This window comes from Salvia miltiorrhiza, chromosome 2 (assembly GCF_028751815.1).
Source record: "Salvia miltiorrhiza cultivar Shanhuang (shh) chromosome 2, IMPLAD_Smil_shh, whole genome shotgun sequence".
NCBI lineage: Eukaryota > Viridiplantae > Streptophyta > Magnoliopsida > Lamiales > Lamiaceae > Salvia > Salvia miltiorrhiza.
The window spans coordinates 68,763,042-68,777,341 of record NC_080388.1 but is presented as its reverse complement, the minus strand read 5'-3'; the positions used below and the strand labels follow the sequence as shown (position 1 = coordinate 68,777,341).

The 14,300-nt window shown below is 34.6% G+C and overlaps 2 protein-coding genes and 1 long non-coding RNA gene across 4 annotated transcripts; 2 read left to right on the top strand and 1 right to left on the bottom strand.

Annotated features, from left to right (window-relative positions):
• Nucleotides 1-4,716: 4,716 nt before the first annotated feature.
• LOC131008624 (uncharacterized) lies at nucleotides 4,717-5,599 on the bottom strand. The gene is made up of 2 exons (XR_009096318.1): nucleotides 5,462-5,599; nucleotides 4,717-5,356 (listed from the first exon to the last, which is right to left on the bottom strand). It is a non-coding gene; the product is annotated as an uncharacterized LOC131008624 (long non-coding RNA).
• A 342-nt stretch (nucleotides 5,600-5,941) lies between these two features.
• LOC131008623 (L-type lectin-domain containing receptor kinase IX.1-like) lies at nucleotides 5,942-8,058 on the top strand. Its single transcript, XM_057935561.1, has one exon. It carries the CDS (start codon nucleotides 5,979-5,981, stop codon nucleotides 7,956-7,958), a length of 1,980 nt encoding a protein of 659 aa, XP_057791544.1. The 5' UTR covers nucleotides 5,942-5,978; the 3' UTR covers nucleotides 7,959-8,058.
• Nucleotides 8,059-10,191: 2,133 nt separating this feature from the next.
• LOC131008622 (protein PTST, chloroplastic) lies at nucleotides 10,192-13,477 on the top strand. 2 transcript variants are annotated; one of them, XM_057935560.1, is made up of 9 exons: nucleotides 10,192-10,361; nucleotides 10,466-10,528; nucleotides 10,675-10,906; nucleotides 11,022-11,111; nucleotides 11,326-11,394; nucleotides 11,501-11,606; nucleotides 12,007-12,095; nucleotides 12,419-12,500; nucleotides 12,934-13,042. In XM_057935560.1, exons 2-8 carry the CDS (start codon nucleotides 10,479-10,481, stop codon nucleotides 12,482-12,484), a joined length of 702 nt encoding a protein of 233 aa, XP_057791543.1. In that variant the 5' UTR covers nucleotides 10,192-10,361; nucleotides 10,466-10,478; the 3' UTR covers nucleotides 12,485-12,500; nucleotides 12,934-13,042. The 2 variants fall into 2 exon arrangements, with proteins under 2 accessions (XP_057791543.1, XP_057791542.1); XM_057935559.1 differs by lacking the exon at nucleotides 12,419-12,500 and adding an exon at nucleotides 13,127-13,477 and having other exon boundaries at nucleotides 10,198-10,361; nucleotides 12,934-13,046.
• Nucleotides 13,478-14,300: the final 823 nt, after the last annotated feature.

The window sequence follows — 14,300 nt, the reverse complement described above, 5'->3', positions numbered from 1 at the left end:
GTACATCTGGTTGCAACAAAGACTATAAGTTATTCAATTTTTTATTTTTCTGAAAAATATCAAAGCCCTGGTATTCACGCCCTCCTCGGCTTGTGCTTCCACCATATTACTGACAATCCGCACTTATAAAAACTACATTTAATTAATTCATGTAGTTACCTCACTTTAAGACTTGAAATTGCCAGAATAATTAATACAGCAATTTGACTGTAATTTCATGTAAATATTACACTTTACGAGTGGGTGACCAGGGACGGAGCCAGACTTTCGATTCAGGGGGCCCAAAATTTTTTTAAAAAGAAAATTAATAATTAAATTAAAAAATAAAAATTAAATTAAATTAAAAAAAAATGATAATCAATAACACAATTATAATATTATTTAAATTACAAAAAACACATTTTTTAACAGATTTTCAAGCTCATATTCATGTTACAATAATGTATTTTATAATAAAATTACTAAATATTGAATATTATATATTTCTTAAGACGAAGAGTTAGAAAGGTAGGGTGATTTAGCGGCGGCAGGCCCCAGAGAACATGTGGTGAGCTTATCCGGTTGAATTTTGATCTATCCGGCAAGCCGCCCTTTTTCTGGCTCAACTTCTATCTATATTCAGGGAGGGATTGGACTTTCCTCTTTGGGTATGAGGCTTAGCTACACATACTGACATATTGAGTTCATTACGAGACCACTCACGTTCATATCGAGTTAGCTCTCTTCCGCTCATATCGAATGGCCTATGCAAATACATGATACAGTCTCTAATTTGGAGAAATTTTTAATTGAAATGGTACGAAACGATGTCGTTTAAGCCTCACAAAAACGTCGTCGTTTTTACTAATCATGTAAGCTCCAATTCAATACTCTAGCGATCGAAAAAAATAGGGGGACAAAATTGCAAAACTTGAAAAAAATAGTGATTTAATTCGCCACACTCAAAAGACGTTAAAATTGCAAACTTAAAATAGTTTGTGATTTTATTTTCCAAAATCCCATGAAACTTTGTAAGGCAAAGTAACTTTCAATATGAAATTCAAAAAAACAAAATCTCTAGAATTCAATCCAAGCATGATGTGCATAAATTAATTATGTTTTTACTTATTCTAAAAGTCTTAACTCTAAAGTTTACATATCAATTACAGTATAAAATAGCTCAACAAGATAATGATGTAGGTAAAATTATATATTTTTTATTTTTAATATAAAATTCCAAAAATATCCTAGTATTTTTTAAAATCCCAGAGGGGCCCAGTGACCCCCCTGCCCCACCCCTAGCTCCGCCCCTGGGTGACATGCAGTGCAGTAATTAAAAAATTTAATATTCCTTCATTACGTATATTGAGGTAGAAGATAAAATCTTATTGGAATATATATACTGAAGTAATTAGAAATTGGTACTATTTGTAGTATAACGGATTTTAATGCGTTCTTCATCGATGGTTGTGAATGACTTATTTTTTTCAATCTTTTCGACCTAGGTTTCACAGGAGCAAGGATATCAGATGTGATCCTCGGTTACATAATTTATTTTATGTCATTATATTTCACTCTGAATTTATTATAAATTTTTAATTATTTTATTGTTTGCAGTAAAATATGTTACCATTATATAACAAACTCTAATTAATACTTATCACTAAGAATTAAAATTTTAAGAAAATTATATGCCATATTTTTGGATTAATTAACCCAAATAATCTATTGCTATTAATTAAAATAAATATAAAAAAATTATAAAATTAGGATGATTGAATCCTAATTAATTGTCTTAAAATTATACTAAAACATACTCCTATATATAAAATTAAAATAATATAACAAATTGAAAATACGACACGATGGAACACAATATGTTATGAGACATAATATCTTATTCAAATTAAGAATGAGACATAATAAGACACACAGAACCGATCACCTACCCACCGTGGGCAAGCATAACGTGCCCACCATTGATGTGACAATTTTAATTAGGAAAGATAACTAATAAATCTTACTCTAATTAAAATTATCTTACTATAATTACAATTGCCACATCATGGTGGACACATTATGCATGCCCACGGTAGGTAGGTGATCGGTTCTGGATAAAGAATCTCATATAGAGGAATATACTTCAGCTATATATGGCTGCTTATGTAAAGGATAAATTAATTAACTATATATATACTTTTGTAAAGGATAAAACTCCACTTCTATAATTCTTTACAGAATAATTTGAGTACTAAAATTACTTAGAAGCGTAGGAAATTGGTTATGGGTTATATCAATATTTGATCAATTTTCAAGTAGCAAAAATATTTAATTTAGTGAAATTAAATGGCACATGTCTGATTTACGTTTCGAGCAGATGATGATAGTATATTATTTACTCAAAATAAATTTCCGATAAGTGATAAATAATTAATTAAAATTTGTTACTTGAAAGATGAAGTTGTGGGAAAAAGTGATCTCACATTAATTAATTAATTAACATTAATTAATTCATCAGGATATAAGTCATTACATTACATCAATACATATGATGGACTGTAGTCCACATGCACTCCCCCCTCTCTCTATATATATAGTAGTATAATTTTTTGATAAATTGTCCAACTTTTTATCCAAAAGACATAAGTAAGATTATATATATTTATAAAAAAAATAAAATGTTAAGGACATGTTTGGTAGTAAATTAGGTTTAGGCTTGGTTGAGAAAAACTTAGGGGCCCATTATTGTTAAAGCTAGTTTGGTAATACTCCCTCCGTCCACCAATCAACTACCCATTTGCCTCTAAAATTTTGTCCACCAATTAACTACCTACTCTGCTTTTTGGACTTATATACCCTCCCTTACTTTTTAAATTACTACACTTTACCAATTGGACCCACCACACTCTACCATTACTTGTCTACTTAATCCAATTTTGATGTTAATTAAATGGAGTAGGATATTTTAAATTTCAAATTTATTTATGTCCTGAAAATTTTATTTCCAATTTATTTATATTCGTATTGTTCAGTATATTTATTTATTTATTTTCGAATTTTCAGTTTATTTATTTTCTAAAAAAATTATTTTCCAATTTTCAGTTGATTTATTTATTTATTTTCTGAAAATTTTAATTCCAGTTTATTTATTTTTCAATTTTCAGTTTATTTATTCATTTATTTATTTCCAGTTTATTTATTTTCTAAATTTTCAGTTTATTTATTTTCGAATTTTCAGTTTATTTATTTATTTCCAGTTTATTTATTTTTCAGTTTTCACTTTATTTATTTATTTATTTTCTGAAAATTTTAATTCCAGTTTATTTATTTTTCAGTTTTCACTTTATTTATTTATTTATTTTCTGAAAATTTTAATTCCAGTTTATTTATTCATTTATTTATTTCCAGTTTATTTATTTTCTGAATTTTCAGTTTATTTATTTATTTTTCAGTTTTCAGTTTATTTATTCATTTATTTATTTATCTTCTAAAAAATTTAATTCCAGTTTATTTATTATTTTTTATTTATTTCCAGTTTATTTATTTTCGAATTTTTAGTTTATTTATTTATTTAATTCCGTTTTATTTATTTTCTGAATTTTCAGTTTATTTATCTATTTCCAATTTATTTATTTTCTGAATTTTCAGTTTATTTATTTATTTTCGAACTTTAAGTTTATTTATTTTCTAAAAAAAAATAATTTTTCAGATTTTAATTAATTAATTTATTTATTTTCGAATTTTTAGTTTATTTATTTATTTAATTCCAGTTTATTTATTTTTTATTTATTTTCAAATTTTCAGTTTATTTATTTATTTTCAAATTTTCAGTTTATTTATTTATTTAATTCCATTTTATTTATTTTCTAAATTTTCAGTTTATTTATTTATTTATTTTCGAATTTTCATTTATTTATTAATTTCCGGTTTATTTATTTTCAGAATTTTCAATTTATTTATCTATTTTCGAACTTTAAGTTTATTTATTTTCTAAAAATAATAATTTTTCAGATTTTAATTTATTTATTTATTTTCGATTTTTCAGTTTATTTATTTATTTTCGAACTTTAAGCTTATTTATTTTCTAAAAAAAATAATTTTTCAGATTTTAATTTATTTATTTATTTATTTTCGAATTTTCAGTTTAATTATTTATTTAATTCCAGTTTATTTATTTTGTAAAAAAATAATTTTTCAGATTTTAATTTATTTATTTATTTTCGAATTTTCAGTTTATTTATTTATTTAATTCCAGTTTATTTATTTTCTGAATTTTCAGTTTATTTATTTTCGAATTTTCAGTTTATTTATTTATTTTCTGAGTTTTTAGTTTATTTAATTAAAGAGTAAAAAAAGAAAGAAAGTAATAGTTTATTAAAAAAAGGAACACTTTAATAAGTCAAGGCATTAAAATAATGTTCTAATGAAAGATTAGTAAAAGTAATCAAAATATATTAACACTACCCTTTTAGTCATTTACACCACTTTTACACCACCTTTTTCAGCTTTCTTAGTTTCCGTGCCGACCATCAAATGGGTAGTTGATTGGTGGACGGAGGGAGTATATAATTGTGTTTGATAGCTAAGTTACACAGCACTAATTTAACTCTTGGCTGTTTGGTAGCTAATTGTAACTGATGGATTTAATAATAAAATGACCCCATTACCCTCATTCAATTTTAATATTTCCACCCGTAACTCTTATCTCCATTGTTATCCATCCAGTGAACTTTCCTCTTAGGTATACCATAACTTGCTTCTTCGACGGATCAAAATTTCGCTATCCATACACAAATCCTCCAAAAATAAGTGTTTGGATAACACAGACTGCTACGAGCTGCAGTCTCGAACAACAATGAACTAGAGGGAGAGAGAGAGAGAGAGAGAGAGAGAGAAAGAGAGGGAGGAAAACCATTGAAATTGAAAGATTTGATGTGTGTGTGAGAGAGAGGGGTGTGTGTTTGTGTGTGTTTACTTCTACTTTGTTGGCACTTGGCAGCAGTGAAGGCTTTGTGTGAGTGAAATTTGAGATTGATGTATTGGAAAGTCGATTTCCTTTGATTTTTCAATCACGTCGACGCCCAAGAGGAGCAACACATCTATTCGTCGAAGCTCATTGACGCCCTCCGCCACCTCCGCAGCCCCGATTCCGGCCACGCCGCACGCGACGTCGCCGACCGGTTGCTGGAGGCGTCCGCTCGGGGCAAGACCTGATGAAGCAGAGTCATCCTCACCAACTGCCTCAGCCTCCGCCTCGCTCACATCAGCAAGAAGCACAAGAAAGTGGCTAAGCCGACAGCCGGAAAATCCCGCTCGAGAAAGCCGGCGTCGCAAAAGCATATGCCGCCGAGGCACAAGAGGAATCCATCGGAAATATCTGCAACTCAGGAGAAAGAAGGGTAAAAATGAAATCTTATTTAACTTTGTAGATACTGTAGCAGTAGGTTGAAAATAAACTGGCCAATTTGGCCAGTCTAATTACCGAGCATTAACGTTTGAATACCAGCGGGCCTTGGTTTGCAACGGGCCCCGTTGGTAATTAAATGTGACTAGCAAACACCCGGTAGAGGCGGGTTAATTTAACAAACCAGCCAAAACTTGGTTATCAAACGGGCCCTAAAAGTCACTGATCAAAAGTTTTCTAGGTTTCATTCTTTTTAGGTGCGAATACTAGTATTAAACTAATTGAACTGGTGAATCATCAAAATAAGAAACGAATTGAGCTGGATAATCTCAGCCACTTTCTTGCATGTCTTTTACAAAGAGTATCATTTAGTCAATTAATCCCAATCCCTTGCAAACAAGTTCATTTACAAGTCAGTCACTTAATTAGGACGAATGATCATGCCAAATTTTCTAAATTATCCCTGCAAATGCATAATAATGTCGTTGAAGCTTCCGACCATTTAATAATCCTGATTAGTTGACTTAATCAGATTTTAATACTAAACGACGACAGTCTATAAACCAATAATCAGCCATAGCCAAATCCCGTAACCATGGCCACATTCTGCTCTGCACATGGAAATCTGGTTGCTGCCATCATCTTCCTCCTCTCTCTCACTCTCACCCCTTTCTCTCTCTCTCTGAATTTCCGACTTTCCAGCTTCAGCCCCGACGACACCGCCATACTCCTGGAAGGCGACGCCGTGATTTCCGTCGGAAAAATCGAGTTGAACAAGGTCAATTACATCTTCCGCGTCGGCCGAGTCATCTACAACGGCAAGGTGCCTCTCTGGGAACCCAACTCCGCCAAGCGCGCAGATTTCACCACCCGTTTTTCCTTCATCATCGACACGCTAAACAAATCGGCGCACGGCCATGGACTCGCCTTCTTCCTCGCACCCGCCGGCTTCGAGATCCCGCCCAACTCCGGGGGCGCGTTCTTAGGCCTCTTCAACACGACCACCTCCGGCTCCTCGCAGAGCCAGATCGTGGCCGTGGAATTCGACACCTTCGCCAACTCCGGCGAGTGGGACCCCCCGTATGAGCACGTGGGGATCAACAATAACTCCATTGCTTCCTCAGTGACCACGCCGTGGAACGTCTCTTTGCACGACGGAGAGACTACAGATGTTTGGATCAGTTACAGTGCAGCCACAACCAACTTAACCGTCTTCTGGAGCTACAACGGCGCCCCCAATTCAACCCTTTCGTATCAAGTAGACCTTAGAGAGGTTCTCCCTCAGTGGGTCACGGTTGGCATCACTGCTGCTACGGGTTCCAACCTTAACATCGAACGCCACATTCTTGAGTCGTGGGAGTTCAGTTCCAGTTTAGATATCAAAGAGGGTGGCCGGAATGATGAGACCAACATAGCACTGATTGTGGGTTTGGCTATAGGGGCATGCGTTTTGATAACCGCTGCAGTAGTAGCATATGTGGTGGTGAAGAAACGGAGATATTCCATGTTGGAGAAAGCCCGAGAAGCAGCTCATTTGAGCTCAATAGGAGATGATCTTGAAAGAGGAGCAGGGCCAAGGAGATTTTCCTACCAACAACTTGCTTTGGCTACCAACAACTTTTCCCAAGACAGGAAACAGGGTGAGGGAGGATTCGGAGCAGTTTACAAGGGCCACCTCATCGACTTGGATACGGCCGTCGCAGTCAAGAAAATCTCAAAGGGATCCAGGCAGGGGAAGAAGGAATACATCGCGGAGGTGAAGACCATAGGCATGTTGAGGCACAGGAATTTGGTGCAACTCATCGGTTGGTGCCACGACCAAGGCGAGTTCATGCTCGTGTACGAGTTCCTGCCCAATGGAAGCCTGGACCATCATCTGTTTGGCAGAAAGACTGCTCTTAACTGGAGTGTGAGATACAGAGTAGCCATTGGATTGGCTTCTGCATTGCTGTATCTTCACGAGGAGTGGGAACAGTGCGTGGTGCACAGGGATATCAAGTCCAGCAATGTGATGCTCGATTCCAGCTTCAATGTGAAGCTAGGCGACTTTGGGCTGGCTCGGCTCATGGACCATGGGATCGACCCCAAGACCACAGGACTAGCCGGGACACTGGGGTATCTGGCGCCAGAGTATGTGAGCAGTGGCAGAGCCAGCAAGGAATCGGATGTGTACAGCTTCGGGGTGGTGGCTCTGGAGATTGCTACTGGAAGACGATCAACGGATGCATTGGACGAGAGAGGCCTGGTGGCGTGGGTTTGGGATCTCTACGGGAACGGAGAGCTTCTGTCAGGTGTGGATGGGAAACTGCAAGGGGACTTTGATCCGAGGCAAGTGGAGCGCGTGATGGTAGTCGGGCTTTGGTGCGCTCACCCGGACAGGAACCTGAGGTCGTCAATTCGAGAAGCATGCCATGTTCTGAATTCGGAGAAAGAGGTGCCTAAACTACCGTCCAAGATGCCGACGCCGGTATATTATGCACCTGCAGCTGCAGCTGTAGCTGCTCCTGTTAGTACCTCATCAGCTGGCTCAACAGAGCCCTTCATCACCAGCTCTAGTATCAATATTGGCAGATAAAATTAAATGACCAGTTTTAGCTTTACAGTATCCGATTGATGTAATCATAATAAGTTTGTAAAGCAACTTTACATAGTGACACTTGAATTGATCTTGCCCAGTTTCATCTTCTTCAAACATGGAAAATGGCATGGCCAAGAAAAACTCTCTGTGACCAACTTCAAGAATTTCTTTGTTGCAGTTATATATAAGCCTACATTGCATGCTGCGCTGGGGTATCCATCGCATTTTTCCTCGTGCGGCCCAGGACATCTATCTTTTCGTCTCATTTTCCATGTGTTTGGAGCTTCGTGAAAGGCCCATAGTGTTGACGTTAACTTAAATACTTCATCTAATTGGGGAAACATTTTAAATAAAGTGGAATCAAATCCGACATAGAAGTTTATAATTAGTGTAGGGTTTCACCCAGGGACGGAGCCAGGAATTAAGTTCGACCGCCCCCGAGAAATTTTTTTTGAGCATTCTGTATATTTAAGGTATTTTTTTTATTAAAATACGAGCATAATACTAATAATAACGAACAATATTTTTATAGATTATATAGTTTCAATATATCACAAAACTTTTTTTGGACATTCCGTATATTTAAGACATTTTTTATTAAAAGGCAAACATAATAATAATAATAACAAACAACATGTTCATAGATTATATATTTTCTATATATTACAAATTAGTTTCAATACATTATAATTTTTTTTAGCATTTCATACATATTAGGCATTTTTTATTAAAAGACAAGTATAATAGTAATAATAACAAACAATATTTCATAGATTATATAGCTTTAAATAACAGAATTATCCTTAAATTAAGTATATATATGAAGAATATAATAATCAAATACTCTTTTATAAAATAAAATTATTTTATAATAGATACAAACATATATCTATATATATTTTTAAATTAAAAAAAAAAAACTCAAAATTTTGGAGGGGGCTCTAGCCCCCCGGCTCCGTCCCTGATCTTCCACCCAAACTAGCCTACACAGGATTTAAAATGAGAAATATGGATTCAAATACTTTTAAATGAAACGGACTCGTCCAAAGACATTTTACGGATTATTTATTTAAGGTGTGTTTTGTTTGGTTGAAAATTTTTATTCTTTTAAATTCCTCATTTTGATTTTTGACATATTTTAATAATAACTACATATTTTATCATTTTGCAACAAAATAGATTGCATGATTTTGCCACGTAAGGTGATGAAACAAGTATCAACACATTTAAATAAAACGAATAAAGAATACAAAGATTTTATGTGGTTCGATCGAATGATCTACGTCCACGGGAGGTCACCGGAGTTTTCACTATATTTTCAGGAGAATTTATATTTACAAGCTCTTAGCTACTGGAAAGAGAGAGTCAAGAATGACTGGAAAAGATCCCCCCTCTACAAATGAGTACAATACTCTATTTATATGACAGATACAAAAAGGGGCAAAACAGTAGATCTATCAATATTCACGTACACTGCATGTTGGTGTCTAACTACCTACGTTTATCAAGAGCACTAATAACTAACTGATTGCTCAGCTTTTGTCGGGTGTCGTTATCTTTCCAAGGTTGATCTCCGGTAGTCGTGGGTTAGATGGCGGCCATGTTGATCTTTATCTTCATATATGTAGTCAGTCAGCGCTGGCAGTCAGTCAACGCTGGCAGTTAATCAGCGCTGTCGTTTCTTCCTTTTCGTCTATCATTGCGATATCTATATCTTTCTTTTAAAATCCACTCTTTCGTCGATTTCTTCCAGCGTTAGTGTTATCTTTGAATCTACAAACTTCTTTCTCATCATCTTCAAGTCCAAGTCAACGCTAATTTTCACGTTTTCTGGAACCAGGCAACTCTGACTGTCCTAAATTTCTCCATGGATCGTTTGCCACTTCTGAATTCTCTCGCTATAGATTCTCATACGTATATAAGAAGAAATATAATCAATTAATTTTTAAAAAGAGTATTATTAATATTGATGTATATTTCACTTCTCATCACAAGGATTGAAATATATGTGATTTTTTTAATTATCCAATTTTTTAAACATGTTTGATTTGCAATAAATCGATAATGTGTTATCAGCCCAGTAATTTATAAAACCTGTCCAATGCCGAAATTGGGTAAAAACCGGCTTTTTTTATTTATTTTTATTAAGGAAAATCGGTTTAGCAAGTAAGTAACTCTTTTATTATTTTAGTATAGCGTAATTTGTTCAACATCAAATAGTACCACTTTTGTTTTTTTCTGTGTTGGATAGACCTTTTCCTTTTCTGTAGGTTTTACATGGACTGTTGTTTGATGTCTCCCAATTGTGACACGTGGCAATTTGCCCAATCAAGAGGCCAAAGACCCCGCTCGAGTGCTTCTCTGCCTCCCACTTCCGACGCCTGAGCTTACTCTGTGGAAGTCCGGACTTGTTTATTTCTATTCATATATATGCAACGATCATTACTTTTCCACAATACCATTCCTGGAAAAGACCTGCTTCTCACTTCGTTGTTTGATTGCAGTTAATTTCGAGATATGGCTTGCAATAATATATTCAGCGTTGCGGCGCAACCGTCTATAACCAGGTGAATCTCATTTTTAATCATTTTTTTTATTAAATTCGTGTTGGACTTTAGTACTTTATATTTCCAATTGATTGAAATGAGATTTAGTTGGAGTTGATGTTTTGTGTATGTATAATGTCGATTGGTGATTTTTCTGGTTAATTTAGGATCCCTACGATGAAAATTGATCAGTCTCAAGTGGAAATGCCTTGCTTCGTTAAACAGAATCAGGGTTTGATTGTTAAAGGCTCTGTTTATAATCGGCCTACGAAGGTATTCTGCAATGCTGCTAGTTTGGAGGAGGAATTCTCAGCAATACAATCCAAGAATTTCTCCAAGGATGAGGAATCTGATGTCGAGGCTTTGCCGGAAGAGACGGTCCTTCCTAGTAGTGAAGAGGTGTCTTATTTAGGTTTAAATCAATGAGCAAAAATACGAAAAATGTGAACATCTTATCTGGGATATTTGAGCTCACTCTTTATTGATAGCAGCTAACGATATTGTTCCTTTACAGTTGAAGGCATTGCTTGCTGATTCTCAAAGAGCAGCACTGGTAAAGAAACTGAGCGAAGCAAATCAACAGAACCGGTTTCTGAAACGCCAGGTCTCTTTATTATCTTCTTCTGTGTTAATCGTTTAAGCTATAATACATGAAGATTGATTAAACAGATGCCAAAGATGGCATCATGATAAGCTGCTGCCTAGGCAGAGTTCTTACATTGTGAAAGTAGGGTTGCAATTGAATAGATCATCATCATCATCATCATCATCATCATCATCATCATCATCATCATCATCATGGTTGTTTGTTTATGTAGCTACAAGTTAAGGAAGATGAACTAGTTGATTTCAAGAGTGAACTTGCTGTCATGGACATTGAGGTTCAGGTTTGTCTTTGGCAACTACATCATATATTTGTTACTTCTGAGGAACATCATGTGGCCTATATTATTGAAATGTGTGTAAGGATAAATCTATTGAATTTACTTGTAGGCTCTGCTTCATTTGGCAGAAGAGATCGCTAATTATGATATTCCAGAAGGTTCAAGAAAGATTAATGGAAAATACATTCAATCACACCTCCTCTTAAAGCTTGAAGGTAAAAACTAGTTCAAGCTTGTCTTTGTTGAATTGAGTTCCAAGTAAATACTTGTGTATCCTTATAATATATCATAGGTGTTTAATAAGTATCTCTCAACTGAACTTAATAATCAAATTTTGTTAAAAGATAAAACTTGCCTAGACTAACCTGAGGCTCTGTCTTTTACCACGTTTTTCTTTCCATAAAAGAAGATCCTATAATTGAATGTTTCAAAACCGAGATTCCCAAGTATGATGAACTAAAAATAAAGGAGACTGGTGCCTATGAGTACCGTTGGTTGAACTGCTAAGTCTACTATATGCTATGTTGCTACAGGGGCTATGTATAATGACACATATATCTGTAGACAATATTTTTCTGTAGATTTTCTAATATATAATGTTCCCCATGGTAAAAGCTATACAAAAACGGTTGGCAAAACAGATCAAGGATGTGGATGCTGCACAACCTCAAGAAGTTCATTTAATTTGGTATGGTATGGCAGAGGTAATTAACAAATATCCTTAGTTAATAAAGCTTGTTATTATGGTCCTACTGATTGTTTTTAAAGATATCAGGCTAATTGGGATGTTAAGATTCAAGTTATCATAATATCTTATAGGAAAAGTTACATCATAAAGTTTCTAAAAAGATATCAGCTTTTAGAACTTGTTTGAGAATTGAGCATGCATGAGAGTGTGCCTTAGTGGATTTAATGTTTGCTGCCTGAGTTAAGGCTGACCAAGGTACATAATTCTGTAGCAAATGTTGATCAACCATTTACCTCTGGGACCAATAACCTAAGACTCACAAACTTTCACCTGCTTCAGGCAAGGAAGCATTACCTTCTTACCAGTTCAAGAAACATAAACAATATGTTCCACACTCTTCAATGAGTATGCATGTTTCCAGGTTTGATATGTATGAATCATAAACATTGCGCTATAATCCAAAAGTGTGTTGATAGCTACATAACAAAAGGAAATTTTAAGTTTTAAGAATTCTACTCATTTTAATGAAAGATTACTCTGAATTTCAATTTATCAAAGATTGGTGGAAAGTCTCTTGCAGCTATTTTGTTGTCCCTATATTGGTTTGCTTGAGTAAACACATTGCCCTCAATGACTTTGGTTTGATATACTCAATCATGTCTACAAGGATGAAGGGGCTATAGACACTGGTAAAGAACATTAAAGACATTGACCTCTTGATTGTTATTGATATGAATACGGGTGTTAATGCTCCACTACATAACTAAGGATTTTTTTTCCATCTTTGGATGTAAGATACACATCTAATGAATAGTCGTGTTTACATGATATTACATGATGTAATTTGGCTTCAGAGCGTGCAAGTAATGGGATCCTTTGATGGCTGGAGTGAAGGGGAACACCTCTCACCAGAGTATGCAGGTTCATATACAAAATTCTTAACCACATTGATGCTTAGACCTGGAAGGTACTACAAGACAACACTGCAAATCATTGAACTGTAATTACTTTCAGTTTTCTTGTTTCTAAATTTGTCAATATTTGAAGATACGAAATCAAGTTCTTGGTGGATGGTGAATGGAAACTATCGCCTGATTTTCCCACTGTTGGAGAGGGGATGATGCAGAACAATTTGCTGATTGTCGAATAGCTGCAGCATGCTGCTGCTTTTCTCGATTCAGATGTTTGCCATATGACAGTCACTCTGGGTGAAATCTGTGCTTCTCCCATGAAGTGAATCATGTAGAGTGGAATTCTATTTTGTCGAATAGGGAGTTTAGTTTATGCTGATATTTGAGACTGGAGACTATGTTTTGCTATATAAGAAGTTGCTGCAGGGTCCTCTACCTGAATGGTTGAGTGCTCAAAGTAAATCAGCAACATTTTGTCTTTTGCACATTAGTTCTGCTTATGTTTTTTTTTTTTTTTTTTCTCTGGTCAATGCACAATAGAAACTTTGTTTCATTCCCAAATTAGATCTTTAACAAGGAAATTCTTAAGTGGGTCACAGCGAGTTTTTCTTGTCATTTTCCTTGTTTGAAGAAAGGTGAAACTGGCAAGATCAATCGCCAAGTAATAATTCTCTCTCTTGGAAGTTAGTAACAGCATTAAGGTTTTTTATTTTTTCCCCTTCTCAACACAAAATGCTGTTGTAGTTGTATTTCTGATAGGAACTGTAAACACAAATTTTGTATTTCAATTTGATAAAATACAAAATGCGTTACAAAGATAATTTGATAGATTTGAAGACAGACTTATGCGGGTTGCAATCTCTAGTTAATCCTCTGATTCTTCTCTTCCATTTGATTCTTGAACAAGCTCGAAGGTTCTTGAAATACTTGTTTTGATGACGCCAATCCAAAGGACTCAAGTCATGATTTTGGATTGAACATTGAACTTGATTTGATTTGAGAACATTCTTAGAATTTGTAAGAATGCCTTGAAGCTTTTGAACTTGATTTCTTTGGATACTTGAAGATCACTTCAAAGATTCGCAGGAATACTTGAACATTTGAAGAAATACTCGAAGATTTGAAGATCCTTGAATACTTGAAGATTTTGAAGGATACTTGAAGATTTGAATGCTCAAATACTTGAAGATTCGAAGGATACTTGAAGATTTGAATGCTCAAATACTTGAAGATTCGAAGGATACTTGAATATTTGAATACTCAAACGATTGAAGATTTGAAGGAGACTTGAACGTTAGATAGAATTCTTC